This window comes from Bos taurus, chromosome 12, assembly GCF_002263795.3.
Source record: "Bos taurus isolate L1 Dominette 01449 registration number 42190680 breed Hereford chromosome 12, ARS-UCD2.0, whole genome shotgun sequence".
Lineage (NCBI taxonomy): Eukaryota > Metazoa > Chordata > Mammalia > Artiodactyla > Bovidae > Bos > Bos taurus.
The window spans coordinates 35851029-35871312 of NC_037339.1; the positions used below are offsets into that span (position 1 = coordinate 35851029).

General features: G+C 44.1%; 1 protein-coding gene across 6 annotated transcripts in view; it reads right to left on the minus strand.

The window, feature by feature from the left end:
• Positions 1–2089: 2089 nt before the first annotated feature.
• IFT88 (intraflagellar transport 88) overlaps positions 2090–20284 on the minus strand; it is a 61282-nt gene continuing 43087 nt past the window's right edge. For all 6 annotated transcript variants that reach the window (XM_005213777.5, XM_005213776.5, XM_005213778.5 and 3 more), the window contains 8 exons: positions 18649–18799; positions 17801–17916; positions 16387–16439; positions 15451–15516; positions 12038–12144; positions 5938–6004; positions 2617–2727; positions 2090–2398 (listed from right to left, as the gene is read on the minus strand). In XM_005213777.5, coding sequence (XP_005213834.1) covers positions 2277–2398; positions 2617–2727; positions 5938–6004; positions 12038–12144; positions 15451–15516; positions 16387–16439; positions 17801–17916; positions 18649–18799 — 793 coding nt within the window. In that variant the 3' untranslated portion in view covers positions 2090–2276. The remainder of the gene's footprint in view (positions 2399–2616; positions 2728–5937; positions 6005–12037; positions 12145–15450; positions 15517–16386; positions 16440–17800; positions 17917–18648; positions 18800–20284) is intronic.

Genomic DNA, 20284 nt, shown 5'->3' on the forward strand with positions numbered 1-20284 from the left:
TGCGACCCCTTCCTCTGTCCATGGATTCTCCAGGGAAGAACACGAGTGGGTTGCCAGTTCCTTCTCCAGAGGATCCTTCTAACCCAGGGATTGAACCCAAGTCTCCTGCACGGGCACGCTCCACTTCCTAAACAAGGGCTGAATTGGACCAATCCCAACAGCTCTCACTCCCAGAACAAGGCCAGCCCAGTGACCTCTCACCCAGGCCTCTGCGAGTGGTCCCCTCCCCCATCCCCATGACACCAGTGGGGTCACTTTCTAGAAGATAAATCAAGTCACATCACTCACCTTCCTCTCTGCTGTTGCTAGAAAAGACCTACTCCTGCCTCCCTGGTGGACAGCGGCTCCTTGCCCGCTCCCGAGCACACTGCACCCACCACATCTAGCCCCAGACACTCTAGCTCTCTGCCCCCAACACCCCCAGATCCTCCTGCTTGTGGGTTAGCACCTGCTCCTCCTGCCCAGGGCACTGCTGCCCTTGAATCATCACCTGGTACTGATACAAACGCCTCTCCCAGAGGGGTTCCCAGATCATCTCCTCCACCATCAACACTCTCCTGATGCGCCTTCATTTCATCTTCTGACTGCCCTCATCAGAGCTGTGGTGTTCCCAGTAGTCACGCGTGGATATGAGAGCTGGACCATAAAGAAGGCTGAGTGCTGAAGAACAGATGCTTTTGAAGTGTGGTATTGGAGAAGACTCTTGAGAGTCCCTTGGACTGCAAGGAGATCCAACCAGTCAATCCTGAAGGAGATCAGTCCTAAATAGTCATTGGAAGGACTGATGCTGAAGCTGAAACTCCAGTATTTTGGCCACCTGATGCGAAGAACTGACTTATTGGAAAAGACCCTGATGCTGACAAAGATTGAGGGCAGGGGGTGGCAGAGGATAAGATGGTTGGATGGCATCACAGACTCAATGGACATGAGTTTGAGTAAGCTTCAGGAGTTGGTGATGGACAGGGAAGCCTGGCATGCTGCAGTCCATGGGGTCACAGAGTCAGACATGACTGAGTGACTGAAGAGCAACTGCCCTAGAGCCCACTAAAACTACATTCACTATCTGTCTCCCCGGCCAGAATTTAAGCTCTTTGAGGACTGGGTGGTGTTGTCTTGGTCATGACAGTGTCCTCAGATTCTCCCACACACCAGACATCTCATGTATTTGCTGAACACCTGCCCCATTGGGTCACGACCTTTTTAGGGAGCAGGGAACGTGCTCTAATTAGGTGTTTCTCTCCTGCACCTAACAGAAATGTGCACACGGCAGAAACAAAATGAGACAGATGGGCCCTCCTCTCATGAGGTGTCACAGACAAGCCACTTCTCCTGACTGCCCACCAGTGCAAGTCCACAGGACACGGCCAACCAGTCAGGTGCACTGCGGAGGACGCAGGCAGTCCTGGCCTTGACCCCGCACCCAGAGTCCTGCTGGGGAAGGCCCCTTGAGGCTGCCATTGCTCAGGTGGTTGGTGCTATGAGGCTGCAGGAGGAGGCGATTACAGAAAAGATTGAGAGGCTTAAGATCTGGTATTTCCTGTCACTACACCTTCCTGCCTTCAAGACACAACTGCTTCACTAGTGCTGGAGCCCCCACCAGGCAAAACTTCCAGACTCAGTCCCCAAACACCAAGCAAGTTTGCTTGAACAACAACTCATCAAGGGTATATCTGAGCACAGTATTTTTCAAGCCACAAACCGTTAAGTCAATACCGTGCTTTCACTAATACTGTCTAAGAAATTACAGAAAAGAGCAGCACATACCTCAGTAATTAGGATACTTACGTGGGTGTGGGTGCCAGGTAGTGCTGCAAGATTTACTTCTTGTCCAAATTTCATTGTTACTGTTGTTTAGTCACTCAGTTGTGTCCGACTCTTTGTGACCCCTTCCTCTGTCCATGGATTCTCCAGGCAAGAATACTGGAGTGGGTTGCTAGTTCCATCTCCAGAGGATCTTCCTGATCCAGGGATTGGACCTGAGTCTCCTGCCTTGCAGGCAGATTCTCTACCACTGAACCACTAGGGAAGAAGATTTACTTCCTACTGTGGATCAGTGTGTTCAAAAGGGTAAGTCAGTCGCTGGCCTAAGTGTTATTTTCACGTTTTTATTCCATTAAAAACAAAACCTAAACCCATAACTCATAGAACAGAATACACTTATTAAAAGTTTGGACAGTGTGCAAAATTAAAGTTTGGATATTTAATCCAAAGTTCAACATGAGTATAATCTTGTAAGGTGACTTCTTTCCTTTAATAAATAACACATTAAAATTATACTATTCTGGAAGCAAATCATCTCCTAACTCTTCATCAGCAAAATCATCCTCTTCCATTCTCTTTTTGGCTGCAGTTTTGGGTCTTTCTATTTGAGGGCCAAGCGGATCCACATAGAAGGCGTCTGGGTTTCAGAGCAGATGGTGACATTAGAGGAACAGGAAAAACAGCAAATGTAGAACCGGTTAGACTCACTGTCAACAGTAAGCAACCCAAAGTGAGCAGGAATGCCTCCCAAGTTACGAGAAGCTTTGTCTGTGTTGCAGAAATTCCTACTGACCCCCAGGAGGATGTGTCTGCCCCTCCGCCATCCCGGCAGACCCACGGGCCAGGGGCACTCACCTGGCTCCTTGTTGCTGCTGCTCTCATAAGGCTCGTCTGTGCCAGGCAGTGCTCGAAGCTGGGCACTCAGTCGCTCGCCTTTGCTGCCAGCACTACAGTTCTGGCCACTGTCTGGAAACGGAAACAACAGGTGTTGAACATGCCGGGGGAACACCACACTGCATTATGAATCTTACAGTAGAGTTATCTGCCAAAAAACAGGCTGGTTGTTTCATCTGACACCCAGTTTCCAAGAGATGTAATTCTTGTCTTCTGAAATTTTTAAGAAATTCCTTGGTGGGAACCTCTACTATAGTCAGAGCATCACTTGAGTAGTCTTTACATGGCTCACATCCTACCGGATGCTGCAAACACTGGCGAAGGTCTCCCAGTTTGGGGGGAGGGGCTGGGCCACCACCTGTGTGCAGCCTGGGAGCCACCGCAGCCTCACAGCCTCAGTGGGCTAGGAGGCCACAGACTCTCACTGGGTGGCCATGGGTCTGAAAAGTGGCAGCAGTGACCTCTCACCCACACAAGGTCGTTCCTGTAAAACACAGCAGCGGTTTTCCGGGTGTGGCCCTGGGACCACCACAGCTGGGACTGGGTCAGAAACACAAAGTCCCAGGCCCATCACTGGCCAGCTCAGAGAGGCTGGGGTTGGATCTGTTTTAACCAGCCTTCCCAGTGACTCTGATACACAATAAAACCTGAGGACCCCTCGTGAGGAAGGGCACTGAGGTTTATAAAACAAATTATTGAGAAATAAGGCTACAATGAGACCAGTCTGATGCACAAAAAAGAACCATTTTCAAAGGCCCTCAAACATTTCAAAAAGAGTAATTTTGTACAAACTAAAATTCTGATTATATGTTCCCTATGGTCCTCTCTCCTAGGCAACACTTTAAAAGTCCAGTTGTAGGCATGGCATTTATTTCAACACACTACACTTAAACCAGCTCAGGTCTGGCCTCAACTGGACTCATGAAGAAACCCCTTTCCCCTTTGTGAACTGTGATTCTCACCCAGACAGAAGCGCCAGAGATGTCCACACTGAGACGTGAACACGCATCACTGGGTCTCCCGGGACAGAAGTGGAAGTGGTAGGACTGGGCACCCTTTAACACGCAGGCTGTGCTGTTTCTCAGTGAGCAAGTGAGGGTAGGGGACGCTGCTTAAGGTGGGCCATGTCCACGGGGGCCCCATGGTGCTGTAGGAGGGGCCCAGGAGGTGAAGTGGGGAGGAATCCAAGTGGTGCCACAGCCTGGTAGACTCAGACCCCAAAGCCAGGGAGAGCCTGGCCCCGGGCTTGAGAGAACTGGAGGCAGAGGCGCTGACAGGCAGGCTCCAGGATAGTGTGGGGGCCTGGGGAGGAGGTAGGGCCATCAACGATGACAGAAAACCAGGAACAAAAAGGCAAGTGTTGGGAGAGAGAAGCAAGAGAGCCGGGTGCCACCCCAGGGCCAGGCCTTGACACCTGGCCCATCAGGAAGCCCAGCTTCAGCTCCCAGAAGCTGTTTGTGCACCAGGACTGCCTGTTTGTGTTGGGCTGACATGAGCTGGATGAGAGAAGGGAAAATTTGCTAAGAAATAGCAGCAGCAGCAGCGGGGAGGCCCCCAGGAGGCCCCTCTCCGTACAGCTGTGGCCCTTCTCAGCCTAAGGCAGAATCCCAGGGCCTGGGGACACTCTCTGAGGCTGGACACTGCCCTCTGGGCTCTGGCTCAGCTTCAGCAGCTCTCAGGACACCTGGCTAGGGGGGCCGGAGCTTCCAAAGTGGACTTTAAACGTGAGGCCTTCTAGGGGCCTCAGCCACACTGCACAAGCCCATGATGACCTGGGAAGGCAGTTTGGTGGTGGGTTTGGGAGGAACCGATTGCTTACTCTGAACCGAGGACTTCTAGAGGGAAGCGTAGGATCCTGAACTTCAGTAAAGAACTGATGCTCCCCTAGGGTTATTCCTTAAAGGGACACCCAATTCAAATGTGCTCATAGCCCGGGAGTTTGCCTCCTAAGAGCAGGGGAGCGGGAGCAGAGGGCTGCTGGGGCCCTTCCTAGGATCTTCTCATGGATGCACAGGCTGATCCACAGTTTCCCGGCCACTGAGAACTGTTGGTGCATGCAGGCCCATGTTCCTCATCTACAAGCCCAATTCCAAACGGCGCTATAGCAGGTTTCTGGGGGGAACACAGCTTCATGTCAAGAATAAAACCTGCCTTGACCTGAAGCTATCCCGGGCCATAATTTATCCTCAGTGTAAACATTCCCATTTCACTGAAATAATGAGATGTCACCTGATACTGAGGTGATCCCCAGGGGTGTTACATAGCTGGAGTTCCCCTGGAGTAGTGGGGCTGCCCCTTGGGGCATCCAGGCGCCTGGCTGCCTGCAGTGGCTGCATACACCTGGGGAGCAAAGCCCTGCCCTCAAGGAGAGGCTGTCTGGGCCACAGCCCCGCTCCGCCAGGCAGTGCCCACAGTAGATCAGGGCTCGTGGGTCCTTCCAAGTCGATCCTGACTTCCTTGAGGGCAAGGGCCTTGTCTCATGTCGTTGGCACCCAGTGTGCAGCCAACAGTAATGAAGGAATGAAAGGAAGGCCTCCCTAAGCTGCAGGCCAGGCCTGCCTGCGTCGTGCCCCCTGGACCACAAGCAGACAACAGGATTAAGTCAGTCCTGTGTGCATGGCGGGGCTAAGTGTGGACACAACTTGGATCCCAATTTAGCACTTGGTTTTCTAATTAGTTTCCTTAAAACCACCCAACTTCCCCTAAATATAACTTCTACTATCCCCTGAAATAGAGAAAGAAGGTGGATTCTGTTGACGGGGAAAAGGGGGAGGAAAACATAACAAATCTTCTTATTAAGTAATGATGTCACAGAGCAGGAACTCAGGAGCAGCCCAAAGCAGCAGGGTTTGCGTGGCTGGTCCAGAGGCATGCTGCCCAGTGCCCAGGCTGGCACCACTTCTGCACTGACATGCAGAGGTCCATCAGCATCCTGTGAAACCCCTCCTTACAACATCCATCTGAACACTGTGACACAGCAAACCTCACTGGTATGGACACTTGCGAAGATTTACCCAACATGACCATTTACTCATCAATCAGCAGAAACAGGGCTGGTTACTTAACAACTAACACCTGCAAACACCTGTTCATAATATAGCAGGCTGATGCTTAGAAAAGTAACTTAAAGTAAGTGAGGTAAGTGACTAAAAGTGAAAGTAAGTGAGGTTTGCTGTATATAAAAAACCAAATAGGACGTTTCTGGATTGTTTCAAGGGGCTTGCAGAAGCCAGTGCACTAGGATCTGCCCACCCCGGCCTCTCCAGGGTCATGGACACTCACCACTGCCCGCACTCCCGTCTCTCCGGCCGCGGGGACACCCGCTGCTGTCCCGGCCAGATTTGATGCGCTAGAGCAAGAAGACCACATGTTAACAAGGACACGCTGGACACAAGTCCTGTTTCAGCGAAAATAAGAATATCCTGCAGGGACCACCATAGCCAAGCGTTGATTTATTGTTAAAACGCAGCCCCCAGGCCTGACTGGTCCTGCCTCCCAAGCTGGTTTCACGTGACCTGCCCTGGAGCTGGTCCCACAGGAGGAAGGCCCAGCTGTCCTGGAAATGAGGTGGGAAACCTGGAGACCCCAGTCCCACTACACACACGGATGGCACTCGGGCTTAACAGGGCAGGGTCACCCATGCTTCTGCAAGTAACTTAAAAACCAAGTACTTTCCAGATGTGAAAGCTCAGATCTTAAACACAGCAGCTAAAAAGGTGGAGGGAGAAGGGGACTTGAGAGAGTGTTGTTTCTGCTTTAGCCCATGTGACAACACTGGACCAGAACTGTTTCAGGGGGAAAAGGACAGCAGAGCTTTGGAATTCACCTTCCACAGTAAACGCACTATTAAATCTCACAAACACCTAAGGTCTGCCCAACAGTCTACTTTCCTAGATATAAAGCACCCATAAGTCATAAGAATTATCTCCAAACTGTGACATTCTTAGGTTTCTTTCTGAATCTTATGGTTATTCTGTGTTTTGTTCAAGTTAGAATCTTTGAATTAATACTGAACCTGCCTCCAACACTGTCAGTTTCTTGTACGTATAAAGGTTTGTTGAGAGAAAACAGTATTCAGTGAATAGAAACAGACAGTGTTGGACAACTATTTACAACTGAATTAAAATTTCTCAACAAAGGTTGATATCTTATTTAGATCTTTAATACTATGAACATAATTCCATAAATAACTCAAAGGACACATTATTTACACCCTCAAACCTGACAACTCTCCAATTTATTTATAAATTATCAGGTCATGGATGGGGTTATTGATAATGTAGTCTGCTAGGAAGAAGAAAACACTTTTTCTCCATGATCCAAGACTCAAGTCTGTACAATGAAACACTCCTAAAACTCCAGTCTTCTAAATATCGGTAAACGTGTTCAAATTATTTTCTTTTAAAAAGAAACCTCGCTGGGAACCCCATCTCTCCCTTTGCCTCCACAGACAAAATAAAACCCAAAGATGATGTAACAAAATAAAAATATTTATATCTATACTCTGATTGTAGAAACTTGGTTTTCATCTGTGCTTAGATGTTCAGTCACGTCCAACCCTTGCGATCCCATGGACCATAGCCCACCAAGCTCCTCTGTCCATGGGATTCTCCAGGCAAGAACACTGGAGTGGGCTGCTGTTTGCTCCTCCAGGGGATCTTCCCGACTCAGGGATCCAACCTGCATCTCCTGTGTCTCCTGCATTGGCAGGAGAATTCTTTACCACTAGTGCCACCTGCGGAGAAGGCAATGGCACCCCACTCCAGTACTCTTGCCTGGAAACTCCCATGGACCGAGGAGCCTGGTGGGCTGCAGTCCATGGGGTCACTAGGAGTCGGACACGACTGAGCGACTTCACTTTCACTTTTCACTTTCATGCATTGGAGAAGGAAATGGCAACACACTCCAGTGTTCTTGCCTGGAGAATCCCAGGGACGGGGGAGCCTGGTGGTGCCATCTCTGGGGTCACACAGAGTCGGACACGACTGAAGCGACTTAGCAGCAGCAGCAGTGCCACCTAAGAAGCCCATAGGTGAATAATTACCAGCATATTTAAAAGACTTAGACAATGATAAAATAATTAAACTCATAAAGACAAATGTCCATATAATCTTCCTCCCAGTAGGGAAAGAAGAGGGACACCTGCGGGCAGGAGGGACAGGTCCAGACTGGGGGAACCTCCTGGAAGAAGAGTAATGGAGCAGGTACAACAGTAACGGCTTACTGAGGGGCCCAGCCCCACAGCGAACAGGGCGGGTACAGACGCAGGCCCAGGGACACAGGCACATTTCAGTGACTGAGAAGCCTGTCTCATTTCTTTCTCAGCAGGTGGTCTGTGCTGATGCCAGGAGGAGAGACGCTGCCATCTTCTCAGAGTTTCGACACCTCATCAAGTTCCTGGGAATCTGGACTGATCTGGAGGAGTGAGGTACGGATACAGGACTGACATGTGAAGGAAACAGCTATGTGACAGAACAGCCACAAAAAATGACAGGGGTCTGCCTTCAGGGACACTGTAAGCTCCCCAGGTTGTTCTGCTAAGTAGGGGGAAAATGCAGGGCATAAGCAGTATTTCGTAAAAATCTCACTTTTGTAAAAAAAAAAAAAAAAAAGTTCCCATTTTAAAATGTGTATTGAATATATGTTTGTATATATTTATAAAAATGCTTGGGAATATAAATACCAAAATGATAATAATAGTGATCTCCAAGTCATGGTTTAATGATTTTCAGATTTTTCTCTACACATTTTAATTTGAATACTACTTACAAAAGTCATCTATCTATATTTTTAGAATAACACTTGTCTTTCCAATAACATAAAAAAAAAAAAAAGAGAGATGCCATTCCCATTTTGGGGGAAAAATGAGAGAAGAATGTAAACAGAGGAGTGTCGGAAGATGGCATCCTCCCTGCAGTGAGCACACAACACTGCTCCCCCACAGGGACCCACCGTGTAGTGACCTCCGGCCACACTGTCGCCTGCCCCTGAGAGTGGCCACAGGACTCAGGGGTGGCGGTGGGGCTGCAAACTCTCCCAGTGACTGGATGTTGCTGACATCCAAGTCTGTGGCCATTTTCTAGCAATGGGACAGACTGGGACAAACCTGATTTCACTGTGGACAGTTTCCGAACGCTGACTGGGGGTAAGAAGGACAAAAGCCCAGGGTTCTGTCCACCACAGGGCTTTTATTCCCTAAGAGTTAGAGCCTTGTCTTAGAACAAGGAACAGATGTTAACAAGAATCCTTAAGAAGACTGACTTCAAATTCAATAGAAAACAGAACTGAAGACCTTTTTTTGTGGCTTCAGCTCCAAAAAACCCTAGAACATGGCTGCACCTTCCCGCCTCTGGGCCAGGCCCTGAGGTCCAGCCACACCCTCTCTGAGGACCACACTGTGTCTGTGGGCTGGGCGGAAGTGACCTGCATTCTTTCTATTCTCCCACCAGGTGACCAGCTTCTGGAACACCTTCCCCATTTGACTGTTTCCTGAACAGGTGAACCTAGGACTAGCACAGGGCGACGGAAGCCCACAAGGCCCCCAAGCCTCAACAAAAGGCACCAGAGCCTCACCTGGACAGTGTCGTCCAGTGCAAACCACTACATGCTTTGCACCAAAGATAAATGTTATATGGGTTACCCTCTGGTTTTCTTTCTTGAACTTTGTAAATGCAATAATATATAAAATGTGCAAAACATTCTTGCTACTTTTATTACAATTTCCTTTACAGTCAACTTAAAGCTGTGCCTTTAAGAGTTCTTCACATGGACTCTTTTTCCGTAATATAGAAAAAGGAATATAGAAATATAGCCAAAATGGTTTCTGCTCAAATAGCTTTAGGAAATAATTGGAAACTTAGGGGTAAGTACCAACTACATTTTATATTAGTTTTGAATGTCCCATGGTATTTTAAGTTGGCCAAAACAAAGAATTTCTTGAAACTGATTTCTCTGGGGTGGGTGTGGGGGGATGGGAATGACAAATATTAAGACAGGAATTCTTTTATTTATTAATGTTACAATATAACTGCTTTACAATGTTGTATTAGTTTCTGCTGTACAACAACATAAATCAGCTGTATATATGCATATAACTCCTCCCTCTTGGGGAATTCTCTTTTTGAATATTGTAAGAATTTAGAAATTCGATTTCTAAAATTGAACAAATTATGAGTATGCTTCATTTTTGGATGAGCAATGAAAACTTCCTGCATTGTGTAAACTGTCTCTCTCCTGTCCTCTTTTGCCTCCTAGTCATTCCCTTTTATTCTCTACTTCTCTCTAGTTTGGGCTAACATTTTTCTCTTCCTTGTTGTATTTAAAATAGTCTTCAATTTCAGCTCTTTTGTTTTGCTCTTTTCCAGTTGTACAGCAAAGTTTCACAAGATTCTTGCAACTAATGTTTTTATGTTCAGGGAAGCAGAAACACAAAATGCTGAAAACCCAGCACTGCTGTGGGCTGCAGTGTCCCACCCTGTCCAGCTATTTGTCACTGCCCCCAAGGAACAGGGCACAGGGTCCCTCCAGGCCCAGGAACTCGACCCAAAGCACAAAGGGAGAACAGTCATCTTCTCCATAAATGTTCCAGAAAAGGACACACTGCTCTGAAAAGTCAGTCCACAGAAACGAACTTCCAGCTTTAATATCTTATACAGGATCTAGGGGCTTGGGGAGATCCATTATCCTGACCCACATAAACGTGAATCCATTTACCTGTCCTATGGTGGTGGTTTAGTCGCTAAGTCATGTCTGACTCTTTGTGACCCCATGGACTGTAGTCCTCCAGGTTCCTCTGTCCATGGGATTTCCCTGGCAAGAATACTGAAATGGGTTGCCATTTCCTCCTCCAGGGGATTTTCTCGACCCAGGAATTGAACCCGTGTCTCCTACAATGCAGGTGGATTCTTCACCTTCTGAACCACCAGGTCTACACAAATCGTTCTTCATTTGAAAACAGTTTTTAAAGTCCATGACCTAATTTATTTTGTTTACTTTTCTCTTTAAATCAGACTTTGTATCCTAAGCTGGTGTTTGATCATTTGAAGGTAACCCTTCAGAAGCATAACTCTAGACCAGTGTTTCTTGAACATCGTGGATTAAAAAATTACCTGGAGAACTTGTTTTTAAAACACAGACTCCTGGACTCCAGAGATCTAACTCTGGGGCCTGGATAGGTATAGGGTGGGGCCCCTGCTCTGTAAGACCAAGTTAAAATTCTTTTAGCTTGATGAGGTTTTCCCAGGTGGTGCAGGGGTAAAGAAAGTGAAAGTCAAAGTCCCTCAGTCACGTCCGATTCTTTGCAACCCCGTGGACTACAGAGTCCATGGAATTCTCCAGGCCAGAATACTGGAATGGGTAGCCTTTCCTTTCTCCAGAGGATCTTTCCAACCCAGGGATCAAACCCAGTCTTCCGCATTGCAGGGGGATTCATCATCAGCTGGGACGCAAGGGAAACTGAAGAAACTGGAGTGGGTAGCCTGTCCCTTCTCCAGGGGATCTTCCGGACCCAGGAATGGAGCTGGGGTCTCCTGCATTGCAGGCGGATTCTTTATCAACTGAGCTATCAGGGAAGCTGCTTCCTAATGAAGCAGAGGTAAGAGACACAGGTTCAGTCCTGGGTCAGCAAGATCCCCTGGAGGAGGAGATGGCAACCGACTCCAGAGTTCTTGTCTGGAGAATCCCATGGACAGATTTTAAAAAGAATAAAACAGATCACATCCTCCAAGCAAACACAAGATAACCACATTTTGAAAGCAAATATGGAACTTAGGTTTAATTATCTAAGGTAATTAAATTCTTGAAAAAGTTTAAGCTTAAAGAATATATTTCTTTCTATGAAAGACAGATACTCAAAAATAACATTAAATTTTTAAATAGTCTAGTCTCAAACACAGGAGGGAGTACTCACTTTCAGAAGTAAAAATACTGCAGGGAACACAAAAGCATACAACCCTTCCGGCACCAGCACTATTCTCAGTGCCATGTCCTACTATACAACAGAGCAGCCCAACAAAAAACCACCACTGCTACCCACGAGTCCCTGCATCTTGGTTCCCACAGGCGTGGACTCTCCAGCTGAAGTCAGGTCTATAAATTAATCTGTGGTTATTTGTAGCGGGAAAATTACCATTGTTAGTCTATTAGTAGCCACCCACCAAGGACTACATTGAATCTAATGCACTTCCTCTGATTAGGAACAAGGTTTTGACAGAAATTTATGCTAAAACTACACTTTCAGTTATCTCTCCTTTCACGCTAAAGCACAAAAATAATTTCAACTTAGTTTTATTGACAGAAGCCCTGACATCACTCAGATGAGCACAAAAGGCTGACGTTTTCATAATCAACAGACAGCAGTTTTCAGCTTATTCATGTGAGATACCTGTTCTCTGATTTCTTTCATTTTTTCCAATCTCTTTAGTTTTGTTGCATATTCTTGAACTTCTTTCAATCCAATGTCTGTGCAGAGACGGACCAAGAAACGTAGACCTAAATTACGAAAAACATTTTCAGAGAAGTGTTTATACATGGTGTTCAAAGAACAAATCAATACACTTGATCCTCGGGGACACAGTCTGAATGATGCTCACAAACAGTGTTTGTTTCTCCTGAAAAATCTCTGCAGTTTGCCTTCCTGGCCTTCGGAGAAGTGGGCTCCTTGAAGGAGGGCTTAGAACGATTCGGCACACCAGCCCGCTGCCCTTCAGGGGAGACCATGACATCTACAATTCAAACCTTTAGCTCCTCACCTGTTTCTCCTTTATGCATTTACGACTCCTGACATGTTATATATTTATTGTCTTTTCTTTCCCACTAGAATCCAAGCTCCACAAGGCCAGGATTTTCATCTGTCTTGTTTTCTGCCATGTCCATAGGGCAGGAACAGTGCCATGTACCAGCACTGCAGTCACCTGATGACTTTTCTGGGTTCATCAGAAAAATACTCTGCTCAAAGTGAGGCTGCACTTGGGTGCAAGTGTTTCTCCTATGCTAGCATCAAGGTAGGCTACTGACTACACCTGTTCTGAAAATTACCCAGGCCCAAGTGTCCTGGACATTCCTTGTGGCATAGATCATCGTTCGACTTTTATAAGGAATCCTAAACTCTCTTTAAAGAAAGAAATGCGGCCTTGCTGGGAGGCGCTCGATCTGCTGCACAATGCAGAGGTGCTGTGACTACTGTGGTGGTCCTCCACCCATGTCAAGTGCGTCCCCAGGGGACACCTGGCAGCACCCAACAGAAGGTATGCAGCTGGCACTCTGTGGGTGGAGGCCAAGGATGCTGTTAGACATTCTAGAATCCACAGGACGACCCCACAACAGAATTATGCAATCCCCAACGTCAGTGGTGCAGACGCTGGGAAACTCTGCCTAGCAGACTGCTGGGTTTCCACTTCCAAAATGGAATCACTATTATTACTACTACTACTACTACTACTACTACTACTACTATAATGGGCTTCCCTGATAGCTCAGCTGGTAAAGAATCCACTTGCAATGCAGGAGACCCGGGTTCAATTCCTGGGTTGGAAAGATCTGCTGGAGAAGGGATAGGTTACCCACTCCAGCATTCTTGGGCTTCCCTTGTGGTTCAGCTGGTAAAGAATCTGCCTGCAATGTGGGAGATGCGGTTTCAATACCTGGGCTGGGATACTATAATGATTATTCTATCACTGCTCCGATTTAATGTCTAAAGCATCAGTTTCCCAGTGTGGCCAAGCTTAAGAATTATATTAAAAGTTGTTAAAAAAAGAAACAGAAAAAAAATCACACATCCAGCTCCACTGCAAACCTGAAGGAGACTCTCTGTGGGCTGGGCTATGGATTTGTGGTTTTTACAGGCTTTACAAGTAATCCCCATGTATCCTGTTTTTTTGACTGGTGTTTGGAAACTGCTGTGAGCTAATGAACCCACATCTGAGCAGCATTACAAAACCCCTTGCTCCTAGGCTCCTTTCAAGGCCGTAATTCTGAACTCTGCTTTTCACAAAAGCCAAATTGAGAAAAATATTACTAAAGGAACATGCAGCATATCTAACCCCTGGATTGGACTGTGCCACTGAAAACTTGGCCCAGAAAAGATATGTTTTTACTGAAACGTGCCGTTTTGTGTTCAGTCATGAGGACAACACTCAGAATGGTCTTTTCACACACGTATTCTACTTGTTGCAGGGATGTTAGCAGGAGCACTGATGTCTCTCAGTGACCTTGCCCACCCTCCTAGGCATTTCAACACGACTGCAGCAAGAGCTGAACAGATCTGCTTCCTCCAAAAGAACTACTTCCTATTTTGCTCATAAATAGTAAAGATTTCATTCATACAAACCACTGTGTTTTCTCTTTTTCCTTTAGCCCCAAGGCTGCTGCTGCTGCTGCTAAGTTGCTTCAGTCGTGTCCGACTCTCATAGACGGCAGCCCACCAGGCTCCACCGTCCATGGGATTTTCCAGGCAAGAGTACTGGAGTGGGTTGCCATTTCCTTCTCCAATGCATGAAAATGAAAAGTGAAAGTGAAGTCACTCAGTCGTGTCCAACTCTTTGCGACCCCATGGACTGCAGCCTACCAGGCTCCTCTGTCCATGGGATTTTCAAGGCACCAGCACTGGAGTGGGTTGCCACTGCCTTCTCCGAGCCCCAAGGCTACTCAGGGCCAAATACAGTTTACTGAGAATATACAACCTAGAATACAGTATTCTTCTCTGAAAAGTCCCATGGACAGAGGAATCTGAGAAGTTACAGACCAGAGGGTCACAGAGAGTCAGACACAACTGAACAACTGAGTAAACACACAGAATACAGTTATTTTGTCCTCTTCTGGATCCTGATCTTGTTGTTACTGTAACACTGCATTGTTACTTCAAATTGCATCAAATCCACTGTGCAGTAAGATTAAAATAAATAAATATTTTATACAAAGCCAACTTTTTAAAAAGGAAATAAGATATAACGTTTAAAAATAATCTAATAAAACTTCATTTGCTGTCAGTATCAGCAAGATTATTAGCATTCTATTATCATAAACTCTAAAGGTGTATTTTCAACCTCAACAAGTTATACATTAAATGGATAGTTTAAAATGCCTTTTCTATAAAATACTAGAGTTTATAAACTTTTAAAAATCAATAATAAACCAAAATCTAGTCTTAAAATTTCATAAAGCTTTGAAATATAGATATATTTGCTATAAAAGAGAATTAAGTGGTATATTTATTTGTTTTTAACTGAAGCCTCACTTTAAAAAAAATTCTTTTTTTTGGCCAGGCTACGGAATTAGCGGAATTTAGTTCCCTGACCAGGGATTGAACATGGGCCTTCAGCAGTGAGTAGGTGAAGTCCTTTCCACTGGACTGCCAGGAAATTTCCCAGTGATGTATTTAAGTCCACCAACAATTAAATTCTATAAAAAGGTGTGCATGTGTGCTAAGTCACTTCAGTCTAACTCTTTGTGACAATATGGACTGCACTCCACCAGGCTCCTCTGTTCATGGGATTCTTCAGGCAAGAATACTGGAGTGGGTTGCCACACCCTCCTCCAAGGGATCTTCCCAACCCAGAGACCAAACCTGCATCTCTTAACATCTGCTGCATTGGCAGGCAGGTTCTTTACCACTAGCACCACCAGGTACTTGCATAGTCAATTTTTCTGATCCTATATCACATATTTGAATACATGTACCACAAGTTATAGGTTGGTATCTACCTATGCAGCTACTGTAGCAAAGGTAATTATTACATCTTTAGACATAAAATGTGAGGACGTATGCCCTCACAAGTTATAAACTGTAGTCCCACTTACATTCTACATTTTCTGGAAATTTTCTGTGAATATCTTTATAAGTGTCTAATGCTTTCTGGTAGTTACCTATAAGTAAAAGAGAAAACAAACAAGCAGTTATAGAAATTCACAGGATTCAGCCAAGGACTAATTTAAATTCCATATACTGGCACTTCACTGGTTTAGAAGAATGACTTTCATGCTTGCCACAAGCGTAAGTAACCATTCTTAATACAACCTCTGGAAGAAAATGCACAGATAAATTGGAAAAAGGGGTAAAAGCAGATGTAAACCAGTGATGGCTGAAACTTAGTTCTACTTCTTAAAATAATTTGAGAGACTAATTGCAATGTTATTCACCTGGAAAAGATGAAAAATAACTTGTTTTGCAGTTTTTATTTTGAAACATTAATAAGTTTATAGAAGGCATTTTATTTTGTAATAAAGTAATTTAGCTTCACATATTAGCAAAGAATAAAAAAAAGTGAATTTTGGATCAAAGATGTTTGTGAAAATCTCAGGAAATAGCTTTGGCCCTGTGTAGGCCTCCGTGTATAAGAAGGCGGCCGCCCTCAGAGTCTGGCAGGAATGACGGAGGTGAAGCAGGAGAGTCCAGCTCAGGTTTGCCGGGTTAGCTGAGGCAGCTTCTCTTCCCCTGACCTACACATCAGAGCTCAGACCGGAGGACCTCACACACACACTTCACAGACGGGCGTTCTGTGAGTTCAGGCAACTGATGTAATAAAATGTGTGTACACAGCAAGGTTGTACTGCCAACAGGAACATAACTTTTTTCTTTATTGTGGTAACCACTGTGTCTTTCATATAATGCCTCAAATATGTGTGCTTATCAAAAGTTAATATTAATAAATACACAAAGTCAAAACACATGTACATACATAATGACCTAAATGACAGAAAGAAGCAACATATATTAAAATGAATAAGAGCATTTACCACTTCTTCTAAAACAACTAGCTACCATCAGCTGCCATTTCACTTGTGTAGGCCTATAAAAGAAATAAATTAGATGAAATTAGATGAAACAAAAATAATCTGTGGTCATACAACTTTATAAAGCCTATTACCTATACCTATTACCTATACTATCTTCTGATTACTTTTTGATATATGATTAGATCATCTTTGTTATTAAAAACAGCATATATATAATGTCCTTCACCATCATCTGCTGTATTTATATCAGGAAATTCAGATTCAGAGTCCTTCAACCTAATTCACACCTTATTTAGATGTAAGAATAAAGCTCACCAATCTGGGTAAAGTTCTCAGCATTCTATATTAAACCTTTGCCAGTTCTTTGGCTTAGTACCTCAGGCTTGGAAAATGAGCTTTAGGCTTGCAAATTCAGTACCTAATGGCAATTTTTGACCTTGTATTTGAACAATTAGACTTCAACTAAAAAGAAAGTAAAAAAGAATTCTACTCATCCTTTTTTTATCCCCTTAAAAAGAAATAAATGAATTTTTTTTTCTAAAATAAACATGACCAGGATTTCTAAAGACCACTATTAAAAATTTCTAAGAAAAAAATTTGACAAAATAAAAGACTAGAGAATAACTTAACGCTCTCCTCACTTTATTTTTCCAAATCAAATATGTAGTTGCTTTACAGTATTAGTTTTAAGTATACAACATAGTGATTCAAATGACTCCGTTTAAAGTTGTTCTAAAATACAGGCTATACTCCCTGTGCTGCACAATATGGCTTTGTGTCTTATTTATTTTACCCTCATAACCACTCCCTCCCCACCTTGTCCTTCACCTCCACTTGCCCCACATTTAATGTTAAAATTCAAATACAAAGCAGAACATGGTATAACCCAATTATTTTTGAATCAGACATGTATAGAACATTCTGATATGAACTTAAAGCCATCTTTAAAAGTTTTATTCTTAATATATAATATATGGAGAAGGCAATGGCAAACCACTTCAGTGTTCTTGCCTTAAGAACCCCACAAACAGTATGAAAAGGCAAAAAGATATGACACTGAGCTGTATAATGTATATCAATTATACATTGAGACAAGTGAAACATTTCTATTAGGGTTCTTTCAGAAATTAAACTCTGCCCTTGGCAGAGTTTTCTAATTGATAAAGAAATAATTTTCCAATTGATAAAGAAATAATAGTTGCTTGCTGAGATGTGAAAAACACAAAGTACCTTAAAGAAATTTTTTTTAACTTGTGCATAAAAAGGAAATATATTTATCACAATAAAGACTGAGTCAAATGAAACACAGAAAATGGAAATGATGCATGAATGTTCACTACAGCCGTTCAGGAGAGCAGTAGGTCTATCAGATTTCAGGCATTTAACTAAACACAAAATCATAACAGTTACTTACTGTATAAGAGAAGCTCTTTCAAAGTACTGAATGGCTTTTTCACAAAACTGGGTGTCAATGTAATAGGCCCCGAGCCACTCGATGACCTCAATGTTGGACGGGAAATACCTATACGACTGGAGAGTGAACTAGTCAACAGTTCAGTCTGCAGCATTTACCACTGGCCACAGTAATTTACCCAGTGTGACATGTCTTAATTAAAACACACCAGCTGTCAGAAGCACTGTACAAGCTTTGAAACTGCACAAGATTTGGAGAACTTAAGATTCGCTTGACACATTTTTCAGTTACCTATAAACATCTTTTTGATGTACTGATACACAATCTGAGTCAAATTAAATATGTAATAGACTCAAAAGCAATGAAATCATCCTTCAGGAGAAAAATGAATTTGAACTTTTTATTTTTATTTTTTATTAAAATCAATCAAAAACTAACTTTATATTCCACAGATGCTTTATTTTAAATCACTATTCATTTAAAAGCTAATGCTGCTGCTAAGTCGATTCAGTCGTGTCCAACTCTGTGCGACCCCATAGACGGCAGCCCACCAGGCTTCCCCGTCCCTGGGATTCTCCAGGCAAGAACACTGGAGCGGGTTGCCATTTCCTTCTCCAATGCAGGAAAGTGAAAGGAAGTCGCTCAGTCGTGTCTGACTCTTAGCGACCCCACGGACTGCAGCCTAGCAGGCTCCTCCGTCCGTGGGAGTTTCCAGGCAAGAGTACTGGAGTGGGTTGCCAGTGCCTTCTCCGTTAAAAGCTAATAAGCATTTCTAATTTTTAAAACTTAAAAGGCCTGCTGTCTTCTTTAAAACAACTCATAGAAGGTAGGCGAGACCACAAACCCACCTCGTAGTAGTACTGGAATGCTTGCGACTTATCCCCCTCGCTGTCATACAGCCCTCCCAGTTTAGACAGGGCCCTGGAGTCAGTGGGAACAACGCTGATCAGCTGCATCAACCATTCCATAGCTTGACTGGGATCTTCCATTAACTCGTATCTTAGACAATTTTAATTAAGGATAACAAAATTTTTCTAAATTCATTGATCAAGAAGCAAACCTAAAGCCAACATTTCAATAAAAATGTTTCTTAGTCTATACTAATGTGCTATGTAACACTGTTTACTCCAGGTTTTCTTCAGGGATGAGGATGAAAAATGGGGTCTCACTGGAAACAGCACTTCTGTCCCTGTGTACACCTTGCTTTTCCTTCTGCTTCATTACTACCCACTAAGATCGCCACATTTCTACAAGAATTAACAGTGTGCTGTTTTATTCAACGTCTTATCCAAAATTTGTTTTTAACAAAGACATGTGAATGCTGTGTTCAATTATTCACCCTCTCTTAACATGAGCAACATTTTAAAAGAATGGTTTCTGTGTACTTTCCGATGAGTTTTTCTCTAATTACAGTACAAGCCCAAGACAGCTTTTTGTAGCTCTGTGCCTTGTAAATCCTCTGCATACATTAAAATAATTTATTCATACCAATACTTAGACTATTAATTATTTTGTATTAGCTACCTTAATGAAAATATTTCAATCCAAAGTTTCACTGAAAAATAAGTCTTCTGTTTTTAATGATGACAAACATGACATCACAAGAAAAACATAAAAATAAGGAAATGTATTCAAATAGTCTCAAACACATCAATTGCTTGTCTGGATCCAAACTGATCAGGAACAAGACACCAGCAGGTCATAACAGTGACATCTCAGGAGAAAGAACTCGGCAAAAAAAAAAAAAAAGGCTAAAAGAAATAACAAACACTATCTGCTCTACAACTAAAATTTTTTACCCAAAAATTTTTATCTACTCTACCAGAACAGGAGACAATATGTAAAACATTATTATTTCTGATTTTTTGGCACGATGCACAGGTTGCAGGATCTTAGTTTCCTGGCCAGGAATCAAATCCAGGGCCTGGCAGTGAGAGCACACAGTCCTAACCACTGGGCTACCACAGAGCCCCCTGAAGGGTCTAATTTATGCTCAGTGAACAGCTGTGTGGACTTGACATGACACCCAATTACTTCAATTATTATTTCTAAAGATTAATAATAGCTGCCACTTCTAAACAATTCTTCCTATAACGCACATGACCCTTTAAAACACGATCACTCAAATAATATTTTCATCACATATTAAACTGCTGCTGCTGCTGCTGCTGCTGCTAAGTCGCTTCAGTCGTGTCCAACTCTGTGCGACCCCATAGATGGCAGCCCACTAGGCTCCTCTGTCCCTGGGATTCTCCAGGCAAGAACACTGGAGTGGGTTGCCATTTCCTTCTCCAATGCATGAAAGTGAAAAGTGAAAGTGAAGTCGCTCAGTCGTGCCCGACTCTTAGCGACCTCATGGACTGGAGCCTATGAGGCTCCTCTGTCCATGGGATTTTCCAGGCAAGAGTACTGGAGTGGGGTGCCATTGCCTTCTCCGATTAAACTGATAGCTAGATTTTAAAATATATCCACATCAATTACTTC